The sequence below is a fragment of the Taudactylus pleione genome, unplaced genomic scaffold, assembly GCF_031769625.1.
Source record: "Taudactylus pleione unplaced genomic scaffold, aTauple2 ptg001096l, whole genome shotgun sequence".
Taxonomy (NCBI): domain Eukaryota; kingdom Metazoa; phylum Chordata; class Amphibia; order Anura; family Myobatrachidae; genus Taudactylus; species Taudactylus pleione.
The window spans coordinates 383990-411125 of record NW_028285497.1 but is presented as its reverse complement, the minus strand read 5'-3'; the positions used below and the strand labels follow the sequence as shown (position 1 = coordinate 411125).

At 41.7% G+C, this 27136-nt stretch overlaps 1 protein-coding gene across 2 annotated transcripts in view; it reads left to right on the top strand.

Annotated features, from left to right (window-relative positions):
* Positions 1 to 27136, top strand: part of CAMKV (CaM kinase like vesicle associated) — a 207921-nt gene that overhangs the window by 143534 nt on the left and 37251 nt on the right. For both annotated transcript variants that reach the window (XM_088461783.1, XM_088461784.1), the window contains exon 3: positions 14749 to 14880. In XM_088461783.1, coding sequence (XP_088317909.1) covers positions 14749 to 14880 — 132 coding nt within the window. The remainder of the gene's footprint in view (positions 1 to 14748; positions 14881 to 27136) is intronic.

The following is a 27136-nucleotide window of genomic DNA, read 5'->3' as shown; positions in this document are numbered from 1 at the left end:
AGGACACTGAATAAGGGGCCCATGTACACATTAGTGACTGCTGAGAGTAACGTGACCTCAGTCTCCTCCTCACTACACATAGCTATAATCCTGAGGACACTGTATAAGGGTCCCATGTACACATTAGTGACTGCTGAGAGTAACGTGGCCTCAGTCTCCTCCTCACTACACATAGCTATAATCCTGAGGACACTGAATAAGGGTCCCATGTACACATTAGTGACTGCTGAGAGTAACGTGGCCTCAGTCTCCTCCTCACTACACATAGCTATAATCCTGAGGACACTGAATAAGGGACCCTTGTATACATTAGTGACTGCTGAGAGTAACGTGGCCTAAGTCTCCTCCTCTCTACCCATAGTTGTAATCATGAGGACACTGTATAAGGGACCTATGAGACTGCTGAGAGTAACATGACCTCAGTCTCCTCCTCACTACACATAGCTATTATGCTGAGGACTCTGTATAAGTGACCCATGTATACATTAGTGACTGTTGAGAGTAACGTGGCCTCAGTCACCTCATCACTACACATAGCTATAATGCTGAGGACACTGTATATGGGATCCATGTATACTTTAGTGACTGCTGAGAGTAACGTGGCCCCAGTCTCCTCCTCACTACACTTAGCTATAATGCTGAGGATACTGTATAAGGGACCCATGAGACTGCTGAGAATAACATGGCCTCAGTCTCCTCCTCACAACACATAGCTATAATGCTGAGGACTCTGTATAAGTGACCCCTGTATACATTAGTGACTGCTGAGAGTAACGTAGCCTCAGTCTCCTCCTCACTACACATAGCTATAATCCTGAGGAGACTGTATAAGGGACCCCTGTATACATTAGTGACTGCTGAGAGTATCGTGGCCTCAGTCTCCTCCTCACTACACATAGCTATAATCCAGAGGAGACTGTATAAGGGACCCATGTATACATTAGTGACTGCTGAGAGTAACGTGGCCTCAGTCTCATCACTACACTTAGCTATAATGCTGAGGACACTGTATAAGGGACCCATGAGACTGCTGAGAATAATGTGGTCTCAGTCTCCACCTCACTACACATAGCTATAATGCTGAGGACACTGTATAAGTGACCCCTGTATACATTAGTGACTGCTGAGAGTAAAGTAGCCTCAGTCTTCTCATCACTACACTTAGCTATAATGCTGAGGATACTGTATAAGGGACCCATGAGACTGCTGAGAATAACGTGGCCTCAGACTCCTCCTCACTACACATAGCTATAATGCTGAGGACACTGTATAAGGAACCAATGAGGCTGCTGAGAATAACGTGGCCTCAGTCTCCTCCTCACTACACATAGCTATAATCCTGAGGACACTGTATAAGAGACCCATGTATACATTAGTGACTGCTGAGAGTAATGTGGCCTTAGTCTCCTCCTCACTACACATAGCTATAATCCTGAGGACACTGTATAAGGGACCCATGTATACATTAGTGACTGCTGAGAGTAATGTGGCCTCAGTCTCCTCCTCACTACACATAGCTATAATCCTGAGGACACTGTATAAGGGACCCATGAGACTGCTGAGAGTAACGTGGCCTCAGTCTCCTCCTCACTACACATAGCTATAATGTTGAGGACACTGTATAAGGTACCAATGAGACTGCTGAGATGAGGACACTGTATAAGGGACGATTGAGACTGCTGAAAATAACGTGGCCTCAGTCTCCTCCTCTCTACACATAGTTATAATCCTGTGGACACTGTATAAGGGTCCCATGTACACATTAGTGACTGCTGAGAGTAACGTGGCCTCAGTCTCCTCCTCACTACACATAGCTATAATCCTGAGGACACTGAATAAGGGGCCCATGTACACATTAGTGACTGCTGAGAGTAACGTGGCCTCAGTCTCCTCCTCACTACACATAGCTATAATCCTGAGGACACTGTATAAGGGTCCCATGTACACATTAGTGACTGCTGAGAGTAACGTGGCCTCAGTCTCCTCCTCACTACACATAGCTATAATCCTGAGGACACTGAATAAGGGTCCCATGTACACATTAGTGACTGCTGAGAGTAACGTGGCCTCAGTCTCCTCCTCACTACACATAGCTATAATCCTGAGGACACTGAATAAGGGACCCTTGTATACATTAGTGACTGCTGAGAGTAACGTGGCCTCAGTCTCCTCCTCTCTACCCATAGTTGTAATCATGAGGACACTGTATAAGGGACCTATGAGACTGCTGAGAGTAACATGACCTCAGTCTCCTCCTCACTACACATAGCTATTATGCTGAGGACTCTGTATAAGTGACCCATGTATACATTAGTGACTGTTGAGAGTAACGTGGCCTCAGTCACCTCATCACTACACATAGCTATAATGCTGAGGACACTGTATATGGGACCCATGTATACTTTAGTGACTGCTGAGAGTAACGTGGCCCCAGTCTCCTCCTCACTACACATAGCTATAATCCTGAGGAGACTGTATAAGGGACCCCTGTATACATTAGTGACTGCTGAGAGTAACGTGGCCTCAGTCTCCTCCTCACTACACATAGCTATAATCCAGAGGAGACTGTATAAGGGACCCATGTATACATTAGTGACTGCTGAGAGTAACGTGGCCTCAGTCTCATCACTACACTTAGCTATAATGCTGAGGACACTGTATAAGGGACCCATGAGACTGCTGAGAATAATGTGGTCTCAGTCTCCACCTCACTACACATAGCTATAATGCTGAGGACACTGTATAAGTGACCCCTGTATACATTAGTGACTGCTGAGAGTAAAGTAGCCTCAGTCTTCTCATCACTACACTTAGCTATAATGCTGAGGATACTGTATAAGGGACCCATGAGACTGCTGAGAATAACGTGGCCTCAGACTCCTCCTCACTACACATAGCTATAATGCTGAGGACACTGTATAAGGAACCAATGAGGCTGCTGAGAATAACGTGGCCTCAGTCTCCTCCTCACTACACATAGCTATAATCCTGAGGACACTGTATAAGAGACCCATGTATACATTAGTGACTGCTGAGAGTAATGTGGCCTTAGTCTCCTCCTCACTACACATAGCTATAATCCTGAGGACACTGTATAAGGGACCCATGTATACATTAGTGACTGCTGAGAGTAATGTGGCCTCAGTCTCCTCCTCACTACACATAGCTATAATCCTGAGGACACTGTATAAGGGACCCATGAGACTGCTGAGAGTAACGTGGCCTCAGTCTCCTCCTCACTACACATAGCTATAATGTTGAGGACACTGTATAAGGTACCAATGAGACTGCTGAGATGAGGACACTGTATAAGGGACGATTGAGACTGCTGAAAATAACGTGGCCTCAGTCTCCTCCTCTCTACACATAGCTATAATCCTGAGGACACTGTATAAGGGACCCATGTATACATTAGTGACTGCTGAGAGTAACGTGGCCTCAGTCTCCTCTTCACTACACATAGCTATAATGCTGAGGACACTGTATAAGGGACCCATGTATACATTAGTGACTGCTGAGAGTAAAGTGGCCCCAGTCTCCTCCTCACTACACTTCGCTATAATGCTGAGGACACTGTATAAGAGACCCATGAGACTGCTGAGAATAACGTGGCCTCAGTCTCCTCCTCACTACACATAGCTATAATCCTGTGGACTCTGTATAAGTGACCCCTGTATACATTAGTGACTGCTGAGAGTAACGTGGCCTCTGTCTCCTCCTCACTACACATAGCTCTAATCCTGAGGACACTGTATAAGGGACCCATGTATATATTAGTGACTGCTGAGAGTAACGTGGCCTCAGTCTACTCCTCACTACACAGCTATAATCCTGAGGACACTGTATAAGGGACCCATGTATACATTAGTGACTGCTGAGAGTAACGTGGCCTCAGTCTCCTCCTCACTACACATAGCTGTAATCCTGAGGACACTGTATAAGGGACCCATGTATACATTAGTGACTGCTGAGAGTAACGTGGCCTCAGTCTCCTCCTCACTACACATAGCTCTAATCCTGAGGACACTGTATAAGGGACCCATGTATACATTAGTGACTGCTGAGAGTAATGTGGCCTCAGTCTCCTCCTCACTACACATAGCTATAATGCTGAGGACACTGTATAAGGGACCCATGTATACATTAGTGACTGCTGAGAGTAATGTGGCCTCAGTCTCCTCCTCACTACACATAGCTATAATGCTGAGGACACTGTATAAGGGACCCATGTATACATTTGTGACTGCTGAGAGTAACGTGGCCTCAGTCTCCTCCTCACTAGACATAGCTATAATGCTGAGGACACTGTATAAGGGACCCATGTATACATTAGTGACTGCTGAGAGTAATGTGGCCTCAGTCTCCTCCTCGCTATCCATAGCTATAATCCTGAGGACACTGTATAAGGGACCCATGTATACATTAGTGACTGCTGAGAGTAACGTGGCCTCAGTCACCTCATCACTACACATAGCTGTAATCCTGAGGACTCTGTATAAGGGACCCATGTATACATTAGTGACTGCTGAGAGTAACGTGGCCTCAGTCACCTCATCACTACACATAGCTGTAATCCTGAGGACACTGTATAAGGGACCCATGTATACATTAGTGACTGCTGAGAGTAACGTGGCCTCAGTCTCCTCCTCACTACACATAGCTGTAATCCTGAGGACACTGTATAAGGGACCCATGTATACATTAGTGACTGCTGAGAGTAACGTGGCCTCAGTCACCTCATCACTACACATAGCTATAATGCTGAGGACACTGTATAAGGGACCCATGTATACATTAGTGACTGCTGAGAGTAACGTGGCCTCAGTCTCCTCCTCACTACACAGCTATAATCCTGAGGACACTGTATAAGGGACCCATGTATACATTAGTGACTGCTGAGAGTAAAGTGGCCTCAGTCTCCTCCTCACTACACATAGCTATTATGCTGAGGACACTGCATAAGGGACCCATGAGACTGCTGAGAGTAACATGGTCTCAGTCTCCTCCTCACTACACATAGCTATAATGCTGAGGACACTGTATAAGGGACCCATGTATACATTAGTGACTGCTGAGAGTAATGTGGCCTCAGTCTCCTCCTCACTACACATAGCTATAATGCTGAGGACACTGTATAAGAGACCCATGTATATATTAGTGACTGCTGAGAATAACGTGGCCTCAGTCTCCTCCTCACTACACATAGTTATAATCCTGTGGACACTGTATAAGGGTCCCATGTACACATTAGTGACTGCTGAGAGTAACGTGGCCTCAGTCTCCTCCTCACTACACATAGCTATAATCCTGAGGACACTGAATAAGGGGCCCATGTACACATTAGTGACTGCTGAGAGTAACGTGACCTCAGTCTCCTCCTCACTACACATAGCTATAATCCTGAGGACACTGTATAAGGGTCCCATGTACACATTAGTGACTGCTGAGAGTAACGTGGCCTCAGTCTCCTCCTCACTACACATAGCTATAATCCTGAGGACACTGAATAAGGGTCCCATGTACACATTAGTGACTGCTGAGAGTAACGTGGCCTCAGTCTCCTCCTCACTACACATAGCTATAATCCTGAGGACACTGAATAAGGGACCCTTGTATACATTAGTGACTGCTGAGAGTAACGTGGCCTAAGTCTCCTCCTCTCTACCCATAGTTGTAATCATGAGGACACTGTATAAGGGACCTATGAGACTGCTGAGAGTAACATGACCTCAGTCTCCTCCTCACTACACATAGCTATTATGCTGAGGACTCTGTATAAGTGACCCATGTATACATTAGTGACTGTTGAGAGTAACGTGGCCTCAGTCACCTCATCACTACACATAGCTATAATGCTGAGGACACTGTATATGGGATCCATGTATACTTTAGTGACTGCTGAGAGTAACGTGGCCCCAGTCTCCTCCTCACTACACTTAGCTATAATGCTGAGGATACTGTATAAGGGACCCATGAGACTGCTGAGAATAACATGGCCTCAGTCTCCTCCTCACAACACATAGCTATAATGCTGAGGACTCTGTATAAGTGACCCCTGTATACATTAGTGACTGCTGAGAGTAACGTAGCCTCAGTCTCCTCCTCACTACACATAGCTATAATCCTGAGGAGACTGTATAAGGGACCCCTGTATACATTAGTGACTGCTGAGAGTATCGTGGCCTCAGTCTCCTCCTCACTACACATAGCTATAATCCAGAGGAGACTGTATAAGGGACCCATGTATACATTAGTGACTGCTGAGAGTAACGTGGCCTCAGTCTCATCACTACACTTAGCTATAATGCTGAGGACACTGTATAAGGGACCCATGAGACTGCTGAGAATAATGTGGTCTCAGTCTCCACCTCACTACACATAGCTATAATGCTGAGGACACTGTATAAGTGACCCCTGTATACATTAGTGACTGCTGAGAGTAAAGTAGCCTCAGTCTTCTCATCACTACACTTAGCTATAATGCTGAGGATACTGTATAAGGGACCCATGAGACTGCTGAGAATAACGTGGCCTCAGACTCCTCCTCACTACACATAGCTATAATGCTGAGGACACTGTATAAGGAACCAATGAGGCTGCTGAGAATAACGTGGCCTCAGTCTCCTCCTCACTACACATAGCTATAATCCTGAGGACACTGTATAAGAGACCCATGTATACATTAGTGACTGCTGAGAGTAATGTGGCCTTAGTCTCCTCCTCACTACACATAGCTATAATCCTGAGGACACTGTATAAGGGACCCATGTATACATTAGTGACTGCTGAGAGTAATGTGGCCTCAGTCTCCTCCTCACTACACATAGCTATAATCCTGAGGACACTGTATAAGGGACCCATGAGACTGCTGAGAGTAACGTGGCCTCAGTCTCCTCCTCACTACACATAGCTATAATGTTGAGGACACTGTATAAGGTACCAATGAGACTGCTGAGATGAGGACACTGTATAAGGGACGATTGAGACTGCTGAAAATAACGTGGCCTCAGTCTCCTCCTCTCTACACATAGTTATAATCCTGTGGACACTGTATAAGGGTCCCATGTACACATTAGTGACTGCTGAGAGTAACGTGGCCTCAGTCTCCTCCTCACTACACATAGCTATAATCCTGAGGACACTGAATAAGGGGCCCATGTACACATTAGTGACTGCTGAGAGTAACGTGGCCTCAGTCTCCTCCTCACTACACATAGCTATAATCCTGAGGACACTGTATAAGGGTCCCATGTACACATTAGTGACTGCTGAGAGTAACGTGGCCTCAGTCTCCTCCTCACTACACATAGCTATAATCCTGAGGACACTGAATAAGGGTCCCATGTACACATTAGTGACTGCTGAGAGTAACGTGGCCTCAGTCTCCTCCTCACTACACATAGCTATAATCCTGAGGACACTGAATAAGGGACCCTTGTATACATTAGTGACTGCTGAGAGTAACGTGGCCTCAGTCTCCTCCTCTCTACCCATAGTTGTAATCATGAGGACACTGTATAAGGGACCTATGAGACTGCTGAGAGTAACATGACCTCAGTCTCCTCCTCACTACACATAGCTATTATGCTGAGGACTCTGTATAAGTGACCCATGTATACATTAGTGACTGTTGAGAGTAACGTGGCCTCAGTCACCTCATCACTACACATAGCTATAATGCTGAGGACACTGTATATGGGACCCATGTATACTTTAGTGACTGCTGAGAGTAACGTGGCCCCAGTCTCCTCCTCACTACACATAGCTATAATCCTGAGGAGACTGTATAAGGGACCCCTGTATACATTAGTGACTGCTGAGAGTAACGTGGCCTCAGTCTCCTCCTCACTACACATAGCTATAATCCAGAGGAGACTGTATAAGGGACCCATGTATACATTAGTGACTGCTGAGAGTAACGTGGCCTCAGTCTCATCACTACACTTAGCTATAATGCTGAGGACACTGTATAAGGGACCCATGAGACTGCTGAGAATAATGTGGTCTCAGTCTCCACCTCACTACACATAGCTATAATGCTGAGGACACTGTATAAGTGACCCCTGTATACATTAGTGACTGCTGAGAGTAAAGTAGCCTCAGTCTTCTCATCACTACACTTAGCTATAATGCTGAGGATACTGTATAAGGGACCCATGAGACTGCTGAGAATAACGTGGCCTCAGACTCCTCCTCACTACACATAGCTATAATGCTGAGGACACTGTATAAGGAACCAATGAGGCTGCTGAGAATAACGTGGCCTCAGTCTCCTCCTCACTACACATAGCTATAATCCTGAGGACACTGTATAAGAGACCCATGTATACATTAGTGACTGCTGAGAGTAATGTGGCCTTAGTCTCCTCCTCACTACACATAGCTATAATCCTGAGGACACTGTATAAGGGACCCATGTATACATTAGTGACTGCTGAGAGTAATGTGGCCTCAGTCTCCTCCTCACTACACATAGCTATAATCCTGAGGACACTGTATAAGGGACCCATGAGACTGCTGAGAGTAACGTGGCCTCAGTCTCCTCCTCACTACACATAGCTATAATGTTGAGGACACTGTATAAGGTACCAATGAGACTGCTGAGATGAGGACACTGTATAAGGGACGATTGAGACTGCTGAAAATAACGTGGCCTCAGTCTCCTCCTCTCTACACATAGCTATAATCCTGAGGACACTGTATAAGGGACCCATGTATACATTAGTGACTGCTGAGAGTAACGTGGCCTCAGTCTCCTCTTCACTACACATAGCTATAATGCTGAGGACACTGTATAAGGGACCCATGTATACATTAGTGACTGCTGAGAGTAAAGTGGCCCCAGTCTCCTCCTCACTACACTTCGCTATAATGCTGAGGACACTGTATAAGAGACCCATGAGACTGCTGAGAATAACGTGGCCTCAGTCTCCTCCTCACTACACATAGCTATAATCCTGTGGACTCTGTATAAGTGACCCCTGTATACATTAGTGACTGCTGAGAGTAACGTGGCCTCTGTCTCCTCCTCACTACACATAGCTCTAATCCTGAGGACACTGTATAAGGGACCCATGTATATATTAGTGACTGCTGAGAGTAACGTGGCCTCAGTCTCCTCCTCACTACACATAGCTCTAATCCTGAGGACACTGTATAAGGGACCCATGTATACATTAGTGACTGCTGAGAGTAACATAGCCTCAGTCTCCTCCTCATTACACATAGTTATAATCCTGAGGACGTTGTGTAAGGGACCCATGTATACATTAGTGACTGCTGAGAATAACGTGGCCTCAGTCTCCTCCTCACTACCCATAGCTGTAATCCTGAGGACACTGTATAAGGGACCCATTTATACATTAGTGACTGCTGAGAGTAACATGGCCTCAGTCTCCTCCTCGCTACCCATAGCTGTAATCCTGAGGACACTGTATAAGGGACCCATGTATACATTAGTGCCTGCTGAGAGTAACATGGCCTCAGTCTCCTCCTCACTACACATAGCTATTATGCTGAGGACACTGCATAAGGGACCCATGAGACTGCTGAGAGTAACGTGGCCTCAGTCTCCTCCTCACTACACATAGCTATAATCCTGTGGACACTGTATAAGTGACCCTGTATACATTAGTGACTGCTGAGAGTAACGTGGCCTCAGTCTCCTCCTCACTACACATAGCTATAACCCTGAGGACACTGTATAAGGGACCCATGTATACATTAGTGACTGCTGAGAGTAACATGGCCTCTGTCTCCTCCTCATTACACATAGCTATAATCCTGAGGACACTGTATAAGGAACCTATGAGACTGCTGAGAGTAACATGGCCTCAGTCTCCTCCTCACTACACATAGCTATTATGCTGAGGACTCTGTATAAGGGACCCATGTATACTTTAGTGACTGCTGAGAGTAACGTGGCCCCAGTCTCCTCCTCACTACACTTAGCTATAATGCTGAGGACACTGTATAAGGGACCCATGAGACTGCTGAGAATAACGTGGCCTCAGTCTCCTCCTCACTACACATAGCTATAATGCTGAGGACTCTGTATAAGAGATCCCTGTATACATTAGTGACTGCTGAGAGTAACGTAGCCTCCGTCTCCACCTCACTACACATAGCTATAATGCTGAGGACACTGTATAAGTGACCCCTGTATACATTAGTGACTGCTGAGTGTAACGTGGCCTCAGTCTCCTCATCACTACACTTAGCTATAATGCTGAGGACACTGTATAAGGGACCAATGAGGCTGCTGACAATAACGTGGCCTCAGTCTCCTCCTCACTACACATAGCTATAATGCTGAGGACACTGTATAAGGGACCCATGTATACATTAGTGACTGCTTAGAATAACGTGGCCTAAGTCTCCTCCTCACTACACATAGCTATAATCCTGAGGACTCTGTATAAGGGACCCATGTATACATTAGTGACTGCTGAGAGTAATGTGGCCTCAGTCTCCTCCTCACTACACATAGCTATAATGCTGAGGACACTGTATAAGGGACCCATGTATACATTAGTGACTGCTTAGAATAACGTGGCCTAAGTCTCCTCCTCACTACACATAGCTATAATGCTGAGGAGACTGTATAAGGGACCCCTGTATACATTAGTGACTGCTGACAGTAACGTGGCCTCAGTCTCCTCATCACTACACATAGCTATAATCCCGAGGACACTGTATAAGGGACCCAAGAGACTGCTGAGAATAACATGGCCTCAGTCTCCTCCTCACTACACATAGCTATAATGCTGAGGACTCTGTATAAGTGACCCCTGTATACATTAGTGACTGCTGAGAGTAACGTAGCCTCAGTCTCCTCCTCACTTCACATAGCTATAATCCTGTGGACTCTGTATAAGTGACCCCTGTATACATTAGTGACTGCTGAGAGTAACGTAGCCTCAGTCTCCTCCTCACTACACATAGCTATAATCCTGTGGACACTGTATAAGGGACCCATGTATACATTAGTGACTGCTGAGAGTAACGTGGCCTCAGTCTCCACCTCACTACACATAGCTCTAATCCTGAGGACACTGTATAAGGGACCCATGTATATATTAGTGACTGCTGAGAGTAACGTGGCCTCAGTCTCCTCCTCACTACGCATAGCTCTAATCCTGAGGACACTGTATAAGGGACCCATGTATAAATTAGTGACTGCTGAGAGTAACATGGCCTCAGTCTCCTCCTCACTACACATAGCTATAATCCTGAGGACTCTGTATAAGGGACCCATGTATACATTAGTGACTGCTGAGAGTAACATGGCCTCAGTCTCCTCCTCACTACACATAGCTATTATGCTGAGGACACTGCATAAGGGACCCATGAGACTGCTGAGAGTAACATGGCCTCAGTCTCCTCCTCACTACACATAGCTATAATCCTGTGGACTCTGTATAAGTGACCCTGTATACATTAGTGACTGCTGAGAGTAACGTGGCCTCAGTCTCCTCCTCACTACACATAGCTATAACCCTGAGGACACTGTATAAGGGACCCATGTATACATTAGTGACTGCTGAGAGTAACGTGGCCTCAGTCTCCTCCTCACTACACATAGCTCTAATCCTGAGGACACTGTATAAGGGACCCATGTATATATTAGTGACTGCTGAGAGTAACGTGGCCTCTGTCTCCTCCTCACTACGCATAGCTCTAATCCTAAGGACACTGTATAAGGGACCCATGCATACATTAGTGACTGCTGAGAGTAACATGGCCTCAGTCTCCTCCTCACTACACATAGCTATAATCCTGAGGACTCTGTATAAGGGACCCATGTACACATTAGTGACTGCTGAGAGTAACATGGCCTCAGTCTCCTCCTCACTACACATAGCTATTATGCTGAGGACACTGCATAAGGGACCCATGAGACTGCTGAGAGTAACGTGGCCTCAGTCTCCTCCTCACTACACATAGCTATAATCCTGTGGACTCTGTATAAGTGACCCTGTATACATTAGTGACTGCTGAGAGTAACGTGGCCTCAGTCTCCTCCTCACTACACATAGCTATAACCCTGAGGACACTGTATAAGGGACCCATGTATACATTAGTGACTGCTGAGAGTAACGTGGCCTCAGTCTCCTCCTCACTACACATAGCTCTAATCCTGAGGACACTGTATAAGGGACCCATGTATATATTAGTGACTGCTGAGAGTAACGTGGCCTCTGTCTCCTCCTCACTACGCATAGCTCTAATCCTAAGGACACTGTATAAGGGACCCATGCATACATTAGTGACTGCTGAGAGTAACATGGCCTCAGTCTCCTCCTCACTACACATAGCTATAATCCTGAGGACTCTGTATAAGGGACCCATGTACACATTAGTGACTGCTGAGAGTAACATGGCCTCAGTCTCCTCCTCACTACACATAGCTATTATGCTGAGGACACTGCATAAGGGACCCATGAGACTGCTGAGAGTAACGTGGCCTCAGTCTCCTCCTCACTACACATAGCTATAATCCTGTGGACTCTGTATAAGTGACCCTGTATACATTAGTGACTGCTGAGAGTAACGTGGCCTCAGTCTCCTCCTCACTACACATAGCTATAACCCTGAGGACACTGTATAAGGGACCCATGTATACATTAGTGACTGCTGAGAGTAACGTGGCCTCAGTCTCCTCCTCACTACACATAGCTATAATCCTGAGGACACTGTATAAGGAACCTATGAGACTGCTGAGAGTAACATGGCCTCAGTCTCCTCCTCACTACACATAGCTATTATGCTGAGGACTCTGTATAAGGGACCCATGTATACATTAGTGACTGCTGAGAGTAACGTGGCCTCAGTCACCTCATCACTACACATAGCTATAATGCTGAGGACACTGTATAAGGGACCCATGTATACTTTAGTGACTGCTGAGAGTAACGTGGCCCCAGTCTCCTCCTCACTACACATAGCTATAATCCTGAGGACACTGTATAAGGAACCTATGAGACTGCTGAGAGTAACATGGCCTCAGTCTCCTCCTCACTACACATAGCTATAATCCTGTGGACTCTGTATAAGTGACCCTGTATACATTAGTGACTGCTGAGAGTAACGTGGCCTCAGTCTCCTCCTCACTACACATAGCTATAACCCTGAGGACACTGTATAAGGGACCCATGTATACATTAGTGACTGCTGAGAGTAACATGGCCTCAGTCTCCTCCTCACTACACATAGCTATTATGCTGAGGACACTGCATAAGGGACCCATGAGACTGCTGAGAGTAACGTGGCCTCAGTCTCCTCCTCACTACACATAGCTATAATCCTGTGGACTCTGTATAAGTGACCCTGTATACATTAGTGACTGCTGAGAGTAACGTGGCCTCAGTCTCCTCCTCACTACACATAGCTATAACCCTGAGGACACTGTATAAGGGACCCATGTATACATTAGTGACTGCTGAGAGTAACGTGGCCTCAGTCTCCTCCTCACTACACATAGCTATAATCCTGAGGACACTGTATAAGGAACCTATGAGACTGCTGAGAGGAACATGGCCTCAGTCTCCTCCTCACTACACATAGCTATAATCCTGTGGACTCTGTATAAGTGACCCTGTATACATTAGTGACTGCTGAGAGTAACGTGGCCTCAGTCTCCTCCTCACTACACATAGCTATAACCCTGAGGACACTGTATAAGGGACCCATGTATACATTAGTGACTGCTGAGAGTAACATGGCCTCAGTCTCCTCCTCACTACACATAGCTATTATGCTGAGGACACTGCATAAGGGACCCATGAGACTGCTGAGAGTAACGTGGCCTCAGTCTCCTCCTCACTACACATAGCTATAATCCTGTGGACTCTGTATAAGTGACCCTGTATACATTAGTGACTGCTGAGAGTAACGTGGCCTCAGTCTCCTCCTCACTACACATAGCTATAACCCTGAGGACACTGTATAAGGGACCCATGTATACATTAGTGACTGCTGAGAGTAACGTGGCCTCAGTCTCCTCCTCACTACACATAGCTATAATCCTGAGGACACTGTATAAGGAACCTATGAGACTGCTGAGAGGAACATGGCCTCAGTCTCCTCCTCACTACACATAGCTATAATCCTGTGGACTCTGTATAAGTGACCCTGTATACATTAGTGACTGCTGAGAGTAACGTGGCCTCAGTCTCCTCCTCACTACACTTAGCTATAATGCTGAGGACACTGTATAAGGGACCCATGAGACTGCTGAGAATAACGTGGCCTCAGTCTCCTCCTCACTACACCTAGCTATAATGCTGACTCTGTATAAGTGATCCCTGTATACATTAGTGACTGATGAGAGTAACGTAGCCTCCGTCTCGACCTCACTACACATAGCTATAATGCTGAGGACACTGTATAAGTGACCCCTGTATATATTAGTGACTGCTGAGAGTAACGTGGCCTCAGTCTCCTCCTCACTACGCATAGCTATAATCCTGAGGACACTGTATAAGGGACCCATGTATACATTAGTGACTGCTGAGAGTAACGTGGCCTCAGTCTCCTCCTCACTACACATAGGTATAATCCTGAGGACACTGTATAAGGGACCCATGAGACTGCTGAGAGTAACGTGGCCTCAGTCTCCTCCTCACTACATATAGCTATAATCCTGAGGACACTGTATAAGGGACCCATGTATACATTAGTGACTGCTGAGAGTAACGTGGCCTCAGTCTCCTCCTCACTACACATAACTGGAGTTTTTCTTCCCAGGGAGGAGTTCTGTGAAGTCTTTCGAGCGAAAGAGAAATCTTCTGGGAAACTTTACACCTGTAAAAGGTTTCTGAAGAGAGATGGGCGAAAAGTCAGGAAGGCGGCCAAAAATGAGATCAACATCCTGAAAATGTGAGTAAGCGCCGACAAAGGTGGTGACTTCATTACACAACGGTACATGTCCCCGAAGCTGCGCCAGGATAGGGCTGATTGTCTGTTATATCGATGCTGTACAAACAGACAAGCGCCTCCTGTAATGCACAAAGAACCTGATTCACAGTCCAAAAACCGCTGCCATTGTGTACGCAGCGGCCGTGCAATAATATGCTTATGCCGCAGGAGGCATCTCATGTAAATAGACTTCTGCCAGCTGATGAGATCCGCAGCTGTGCCCGAGGATGCAGCATTGGATCACTCTTCATGACCATTGGTCATCGGAGTAACCCTTATATTACTTAGGATGGCCGGTGCTTTCACACAGCTGATGCCAGTGTAGCTATGTACAAGGACATAAGCCACTGGCTTCAGCGAGCCCAGAAAATGGGGCCAACATGTCGCCGTTTTCTGGGGGTTACCTGATGCCGCCCTCATTCTGCCCCCAAAATACAACAGTCTGTCAGTAAGGCTGCAGCATCCGGGCACTGCAAGCGATCCAGCAGGAGGAGATCTGCACATGCTCAGTACACATCCTGTGCATGCGCTGATCTCCACACATCACAGCAGTATGTATACCATCAGCTCCAGTATACACTATCTATAACACACAGCACCAATATACACTATCTATAACACACAGCACCAATATACACTATCTATAACACACAGCACCAATATACACTATGTATAACACACAGCACCAATATACACTATCCTTAACACACAGCACCAATATACACTATGTATAACACACAGCACCAATATACACTATCTATAACACACAGCACCAATATACACTATCTATAACACACAGCACCAATATACACTATGTATAACACACAGCACCAATATACACTATGTATAACACACAGCACCAATATACACTATCTATAACACACAGCACCAATATACACTATGTATAACACACAGCACCAATATACACTATCTATAACACACAGCACCAATATACACTATGTATAACACACAGCACCAATATACACTATGTATAACACACAGCACCAATATATACTATGTATAACACACAGCACCAATATACACTATGTATGAAACACAGCACCAATATACACTATGTATAACACACAGCACCAATATACACTATCTATAACACACACCACCAATATACACTATCTATAACAATCAGCACCAATATACACTATTTATAACACACAGCACCAATATACACTATGTATAACACACAGCACCAATATACACTATCTATAACACACAGCACCAATATACACTATGTATAACACACAGCACCAATATACACTATCTATAACACACAGCACCAATATACACTATGTATAACACACAGTACCAATATACACTATCTATAACACACAGCACCAATATACACTATGTATAACACACAGCACCAATATACACTATGTATAACACACAGCACCAATATACACTATGTATAACACACAGCACCAATATAAACTATCTATAACACACAGCACCAATATACACTATGTATAACACACAGCAACAATATACACTATGTATAACACACAGCACCAATATACACTATCTATAACACACAGCACCAATATACACTATGTATAACACATGGCACCACTATACACTATGTATAACACACAGCACCAATATACACTATCTATAACACACAGCACCAATATACACTATGTATAACACACAGCACCAATATACACTATGTATAACACACAGCACCAATATACACTATCTATAACACACAGCACCAATATACACTATGTATAACACACAGCACCAATATACACTATGTATACCATCAGCTCCAGTATACACTATCTATAACACACAATACCAATATACACTATGTATAACACACAGCACCAATATACACTATGTATATCATCAGCCCCAATATACACTATGTATAACACACAGCACCAATATACACTATGTATAACACACAGCACCAATATACACTATGTATAACACACAGCACCAATATACACTATGTATATCATCAGCCCCAGTATACACTATGTATAACACACAGCACCAATATACACTATGTATATCATCAGCCCCAGTATACACTATGTATAACACACAGCACCAATATATACTATGTATAACACACAGCACCAATATACACTATGTATGAAACACAGCACCAATATACACTATGTATAACACACAGCACCAATATACACTATCTATAACACACACCACCAATATACACTATCTATAACAATCAGCACCAATATACACTATTTATAACACACAGCACCAATATACACTATGTATAATACACAGCACCAATATACACTATCTATAACACACAGCACCAATATACACTATGTATAACACACTGCACCAATATACACTATCTATAACACACAGCACCAATATACACTATGTATAACACACAGTACCAATATACACTATGTATAACACACAGCACCAATATACACTATGTATAACACACAGCACCAATATACACTATGTATAACACACAGCACCAATATACACTATGTATAACACACAGCACCAATATAAACTATCTATAACACACAGCACCAATATACACTATGTATAACACACAGCAACAATATACACTATGTATAACACACAGCACCAATATACACTATCTATAACACACAGCACCACTATACACTATGTATAACACACGGCACCACTATACACTATGTATAACACACAGCACCAATATACACTATCTATAACACACAGCACCAATATACACTATGTATAACACACAGCACCAATATACACTATCTATAACACACAGCACCAATATACACTATGTATAACACACAGCACCAATATACACTATGTATATCATCAGCCCCAATATACACTATGTATAACACACAGCACCAATATACACTATGTATAACACACAGCACCAATATACACTATGTATATCATCAGCCCCAATATACACTATGTATAACACACAGCACCAATATACACTATGTATAACACACAGCACCAATATACACTATGTATAACACACAGCACCAATATACACTATGTATATCATCAGCCGCAGTATACACTATGTATAACACATAGCACCAATTTACACTATGTATAACACACAGCACCAATATACACTATGCATAACACACAGCACCAATATACACTATGTATATCATCAGCCCCAGTATACACGATGTATAACACACAGCACCAATATACACTATGTATACCATCAGCCCCAGTATACACTATGTATAACACACAGCCCGACTATACACTATGTATAACACACAGCACCAATATACACTATGTATAACACACAGCCCCACTATACACTATGTATAACACATAGCACCAATATACACTATGTATAACACACAGCCTGACTATACACTATGTATAACACATAGCACCAATATACACTATGTATAACACACAGCACCAATATGCACTATGTATAACACAAAGCACCTTATATTCGTATAGTTACCTCCAGCTTCTTATAATAAGCAAACGGCACCAATGTACACTATGTATAACACACAGCACCTTATATTCATATACTGTAGTTACTTCCAGCTTCTTCTTATAATAAGCAAACGGCACCGATGTACACTATGTATAACACACAGCACCAATATACACTATGTATAACACACAACACCTTATATTCCTATATTTACCTCCAGCTTCTTCTTATAATAAGCAAACGGCACCGATGTACACTATGTATAACACACAGCACCTAATATTCATACAGTTACCTCCAGCTTCTTCTTATAAGCAAACAGCCCCAGTATACACTACAGTATGTATAACACACAGCACCTTATATTCATATAATTATCTCCAGCTTCTTCTTATAAGCAAACAGCCCCAGTATACACTACAGTATGTATAACACACAGCACCAATATACACTATGTATAACACACAGCACCAATATACACTATCTATAACACACAGCACCAATATACACTATCTATAACACACAGCACCAATATACACTATGTATAACACACACCACCAATATACACTATCTATAACACACAGCACCAATATACACTATGTATAACACACAGCACCAATATACACTATGTATAACACACAGCACCAATATACACTATGTATAACACACAGCACCAATATACACTATCTATAACACACAGCACCAATATACACTATGTATAACACACAGTACCAATATACACTATCTATAACACACAGCACCAATATACACTATGTATAACACACAGCACCAATATACACTATCTATAACACACAGCACCAATATACACTATGTATAACACACAGCACCAATATACACTATGTATAACACACAGCACCAATATACACTATCTATAACACACAGCACCAATATACACTATGTATAACACACGGCACCACTATACACTATGTATAACACACGGCACCAATATACACTATCTATAACACATGGCACCAATATACACTATGTATAACACACAGCACCAATATACACTATCTATAACACACAGCACCAATATACACTATGTATAACACACAGCACCAATATACACTATGTATACCATCAGCTCCAGTATACACTATCTATAACACACAGCACCAATATACACTATGTATAACACACAGCACCAATATACACTATGTATATCATCAGCCCCAATATACACTATGTATAACACACAGCACCAATATACACTATGTATAACACACAGCACCAATATACACTATGTATATCATCAGCCCCAGTATACACTATGTATAACACACAGCACCAATATACACTATGTATATCATCAGCCCCAGTATACACGATGTATAACACACAGCACCAATATACACTATGTATATCATCAGCCGCAGTATACACTATGCATAACACATAGCACCAATATACACTATGTATAACACACAGCACCAATATGCACTATCTATAACACACAGCACCACTATACACTATGTATAACACACAGCACCAATATACACTATGTATATCATCAGCACCAGTATACACGATGTATAACACACAGCACCAATATACACTATGTATACCATCAGCCCCAGTATACACTATGTATAACACACAGCCCGACTATACATTATGTATAACACACAGCACCAATATACACTATGTATAACACACAGCCCCACTATACACTATGTATAACACATAGCACCAATATACACTATGTATAACACACAGCCTGACTATACACTATGTATAACACATAGCACCAATATACACTATGTATAACACACAGCACCAATATACACTATGTATATCATCAGCCCCAGTATACATGATGTATAATACACAGCACCAATATACACTATGTATAACACACAGCACGAATATGCACTATGGATAACACACAGCACCAATATACACTATGTATAACACACAGCACAAATATTCACTATGTATAACACACAGCACCAATATACACTATGTATACCATCAGCCCCAGTATACACTATGTATAACACACAGCCCGACTATACACTATGTATAACACACAGCACCAATATACACTATGTATAACACACAGCCCGACTTTACACTATGTATAACACATAGCACCAATATACACTATGTATAACACACAGCACCAATATACACTATATATAACACACAGCACCAATATACACTATGTATACCATCAGCCCCAGTATACACTATGTATAACACACAGCCCAACTATACACTATGTATAACACACAGCACCAATATACACTATGTATAACACACAGCCCCACTATACACTATGTATAACACACAGCCCAACTATACACTATGTATAACACACAGCACCAATATGCACTATGTATACCATCAGCCCCACTATACACAATGTATAACACACAGCACCAATATACACTATGTATATCATCAGCCCCAGTATACACGATGTATAACACACAGCACCAATATACACTATGTATAACACACAGCACCAATATGCACTATGTATACCATCAGCCCCACTATACACTATGTATTTCACACAGCACCAATATGCACTATGTATAACACAAAGCACCTTATATTCGTATAGTTACCTCCAGCTTCTTATAATAAGCAAACGGCACCAATGTACACTATGTATAAGACACAGCACCACTATACACGATGTATAACACACAGCACCAATATACACGATGTATAACACACCGCACTAATATAGACTATGTTTAACACACACCACCAATATACACTATGTATAACACACAGCACCAATATACACTATGTATAACACACAGCCCCACTATACACTATGTATAACACATAGCACCAATATACACTATGTATAACACACAGCCTGACTATACACTATGTATAACACATAGCACCAATATACACTATGTATAACACACAGCACCAATATGCACTATGTATACCATCAGCCCCACTATACACTATGTATTTCACACAGCACCAATATGCACTATGTATAACACAAAGCACCTTATATTCGTATAGTTACCTCCAGCTTCTTATAATAAGCAAACGGCACCAATGTACACTATGTATAACACACAGCACCTTATATTCATATACTGTAGTTACTTCCAGCTTCTTCTTATAATAAGCAAACGGCACCGATGTACACTATGTATAACACACAGCACCAATATACACTATGTATAACACACAACACCTTATATTCCTATATTTACCTCCAGCTTCTTCTTATAATAAGCAAACGGCACCGATGTACACTATGTATAACACACAGCACCTAATATTCATACAGTTACCTCCAGCTTCTTCTTATAAGCAAACAGCCCCAGTATACACTACAGTATGTATAACACACAGCACCTTATATTCATATAATTATCTCCAGCTTCTTCTTATAAGCAAACAGCCCCAGTATACACTACAGTATGTATAACACACAGCACCAATATACACTATGTATAACACACAGCACCAATATACACTATCTATAACACACAGCACCAATATACACTATCTATAACACACAGCACCAATATACACTATGTATAACACACACCACCAATATACACTATCTATAACACACAGCACCAATATACACTATGTATAACACACAGCACCAATATACACTATGTATAACACACAGCACCAATATACACTATGTATAACACACAGCACCAATATACACTATCTATAACACACAGCACCAATATACACTATGTATAACACACAGTACCGATATACACTATCTATAACACACAGCACCAATATACACTATGTATAACACACAGCACCAATATACACTATGTATAACACACAGCACCAATATACACTATGTATAACACACAGCACCAATATACACTATGTATAACACACAGCACCAATATACACTATCTATAACACACAGCACCAATATACACTATGTATAACACACGGCACCACTATACACTATGTATAACACACGGCACCAATATACACTATCTATAACACATGGCACCAATATACACTATGTATAACACACAGCACCAATATACACTATCTATAACACACAGCACCAATATACACTATGTATAACACACAGCACCAATATACACTATGTATACCATCAGCTCCAGTATACACTATCTATAACACACAGCACCAATATACACTATGTATAACACACAGCACCAATATACACTATGTATATCATCAGCCCCAATATACACTATGTATAACACACAGCACCAATATACACTATGTATAACACACAGCACCAATATACACTATGTATATCATCAGCCCCAGTATACACTATGTATAACACACAGCACCAATATACACTATGTATATCATCAGCCCCAGTATACACGATGTATAACACACAGCACCAATATACACTATGTATATCATCAGCCGCAGTATACACTATGCATAACACATAGCACCAATATACACTATGTATAACACACAGCACCAATATGCACTATCTATAACACACAGCACCACTATACACTATGTATAACACACAGCACCAATATACACTATGTATATCATCAGCACCAGTATACACGATGTATAACACACAGCACCAATATACACTATGTATACCATCAGCCCCAGTATACACTATGTATAACACACAGCCCGACTATACATTATGTATAACACACAGCACCAATATACACTATGTATAACACACAGCCCCACTATACACTATGTATAACACATAGCACCAATATACACTATGTATAACACACAGCCTGACTATACACTATGTATAACACATAGCACCAATATACACTATGTATAACACACAGCACCAATATACACTATGTATATCATCAGCCCCAGTATACATGATGTATAATACACAGCACCAATATACACTATGTATAACACACAGCACGAATATGCACTATGGATAACACACAGCACCAATATACACTATGTATAACACACAGCACAAATATTCACTATGTATAACACACAGCACCAATATACACTATGTATACCATCAGCCCCAGTATACACTATGTATAACACACAGCCCGACTATACACTATGTATAACACACAGCACCAATATACACTATGTATAACACACAGCCCGACTTTACACTATGTATAACACATAGCACCAATATACACTATGTATAACACACAGCACCAATATACACTATATATAACACACAGCACCAATATACACTATGTATACCATCAGCCCCAGTATACACTATGTATAACACACAGCCCAACTATACACTATGTATAACACACAGCACCAATATACACTATGTATAACACACAGCCCCACTATACACTATGTATAACACACAGCCCAACTATACACTATGTATAACACACAGCACCAATATGCACTATGTATACCATCAGCCCCACTATACACAATGTATAACACACAGCACCAATATACACTATGTATATCATCAGCCCCAGTATACACGATGTATAACACACAGCACCAATATACACTATGTATAACACACAGCACCAATATGCACTATGTATACCATCAGCCCCACTATACACTATGTATTTCACACAGCACCAATATGCACTATGTATAACACAAAGCACCTTATATTCGTATAGTTACCTCCAGCTTCTTATAATAAGCAAACGGCACCAATGTACACTATGTATAAGACACAGCACCACTATACACGATGTATAACACACAGCACCAATATACACGATGTATAACACACCGCACTAATATAGACTATGTTTAACACACACCACCAATATACACTATGTATAACACACAGCACCAATATACACTATGTATAACACACAGCACCAAAATACACTATGTATACCATCAGCCCCAGTATACACTATGTATAACACACAGCACCTTATATTCATATACTGTAGTTACCTCCAGCTTCTTCTTATAATAAGCAAACGGCACCGATGTACACTGTGTATAACACACAGCACCAATATACACTATGTATAACACACAACACCTTATATTCCTATATTTACCTCCAGCTTCTTCTTATAATAAGCAAACGGCACCGATGTACACTATGTATAACACACAGCACCTTATATTCATAGTTACCTCCAGCTTCTTCTTATAAGCAAACAGCCCCAGTATACACTACAGTATGTATAACACACAGCACCTTATATGCATATAATTATCTCCAGCTTCTTGTTATAAGCAAACAGCCCCAGTATACACTACAGTATGTATAACACACAGCACCAATATACACTATGTGTAACACACAGCACCATTATACACTATGTAGAACACACAGCACCTTATATTCATATATTTACCTCCAGCTTCTTCTTATAATAAACAAACAGCACCAATATACACTATGTATAACACACAGCACCAATATACACTATGTATAACACATGGCACCAATATACACTATGTATAACACACAGCACCAATATACACTATGTATAACACATGGCACCAATATACACTATGTATAACACACAGCACCTTATATTCATATATTCATATATTTACCTCGAGCTTCTTCTTATAATAAGCAAACGGCCCCAATATAAACTATGTATAACACACAGCACCTTATATTCATACAGATACCTCCAGCTTCTTCTTATAATAAGCAAACGGCCCCAATATACACTATGTATAACACACAGCATCAATATACACTATGTATAACATATGGCACCAATATATACTATATATAAAACACAGCACCTTATATTCATATAGTTACCTCCAGTTTCTTCTTATAATAAGCAAACAGCACCAATATACACTATGTATAACACACAGCACCAGTATACACTATGTACAACACACAGCACCAATATACACTATGTATAACACACAGCACCAATATACACTGTGTAACACACAGCACCTTATATTCCTATATTTACCTCCAGCTTCTTCTTATAATAAGCAAACAGCACCAATATACACTATGTATAACACACAGCACCTTATATTCATATAGTTACCTCCAGCTTCTTCTTATAATAAGCAAACAGCACCAATATACACTATGTATAACACACAGCACCAGTATACACTATGTATAACACACATCACCAATATACACTATGTATAACACACAGCACCAATATATACTATGTAGAACACACAGCACCTTATATTCATATAGTTACCTCCAGCTTCTTCTTATAATAAGCAAACAGCACCAATATACACTATGTATAACACACAGCACCAGTATACACTATGTATAACACCCAGCACCAATATACACTATGTATAACACATGGCACCAATATACACTATGTATAACATACAGCACCTTCTATTCATATAGTTACCTCCAGCTTCTTCTTATAATAAGCAAACGGCACCAATATACACTATGTATAACACATGGCACCAATATACACTATGTATAACACACAGCACCAGTATACACTATGTATAACACCCAGCACCAATATACACTATGTATAACACACAGCACCAGTATACACTATGTATAACACACAGCACCTTATATTCATAGTTACCTCCAGCTTCTTCTTATAATAAGCAAACAGCACCAATATACACTATGTATAACACACAGCACCAGTATACACTATGTATAACACACAGCACCAATATACACTATGTATAACATACAGAACCTTATATTCATATAGTTACCTCCAGCTTTTTCTTATAATAAGCAAACGGCACCAATATACACTATGTATAACACCCAGCACCAATATACACTATATAACACATGGCACCAATATACACTATGTATAACATACAGCACCTTATATTCATAGTTACCTCCAGCTTCTTCTTATAATAAGCAAACAGCACCAATATACACTATGTATAACACACAGCACCAGTATACACTATGTATAACACACAGCACCAATATACACTATGTATAACACATGGCACCAATATACACTATGTATAACATACAGCACCAATATACACTATGTATAACACACGGCACCAATATACACTATGTATAACACATGGCACCAATATACACTATGTATAACATACAGCACCAATATACACTATGTATAACACATGGCACCAATATACACTATGTATAACATACAGCACCAATATACACTATGTATAACACACAGCACCTTATATTCATATAGTTACCTCCAGCTTCTTCTTATAATAAGCAAACTGCACCAATATACACTATGTATAACACACAGCACCAATATATACTATGTAGAACACACAGCACCTTATATTCATATAGTTACCTCCAGCTTCTTCTTATAATAAGCAAACAGCACCAATATACACTATGTATAACACACAGCACCAGTATACACTATGTATAACACCCAGCACCAATATACACTATTTTTATAACACATGGCACCAATATACACTATGTATAACATACAGCACCTTATATTCATATAGTTACCTCCAGCTTCTTCTTATAATAAGCAAACGGCACCAATATACACTATGTATAACACATGGCACCAATATACACTATGTATAACATACAGCACCTTATATTCATAGTTACCTCCAGCTTCTTCTTATAATAAGCAAACAGCACCAATATACACTATGTATAACACACAGCACCAGTATACACTATGTATAACACACAGCACCAATATACACTATGTATAACACATGGCACCAATATACACTATGTATAACACATGGCACCAATATACACTATGTATAACATACAGCACCAATATACACTATGTATAACACATGGCACCAATATACACTATGTATAACATACAGCACCAATATACACTATGTATAACACACAGCACCTTATATTCATATAGTTACCTCCAG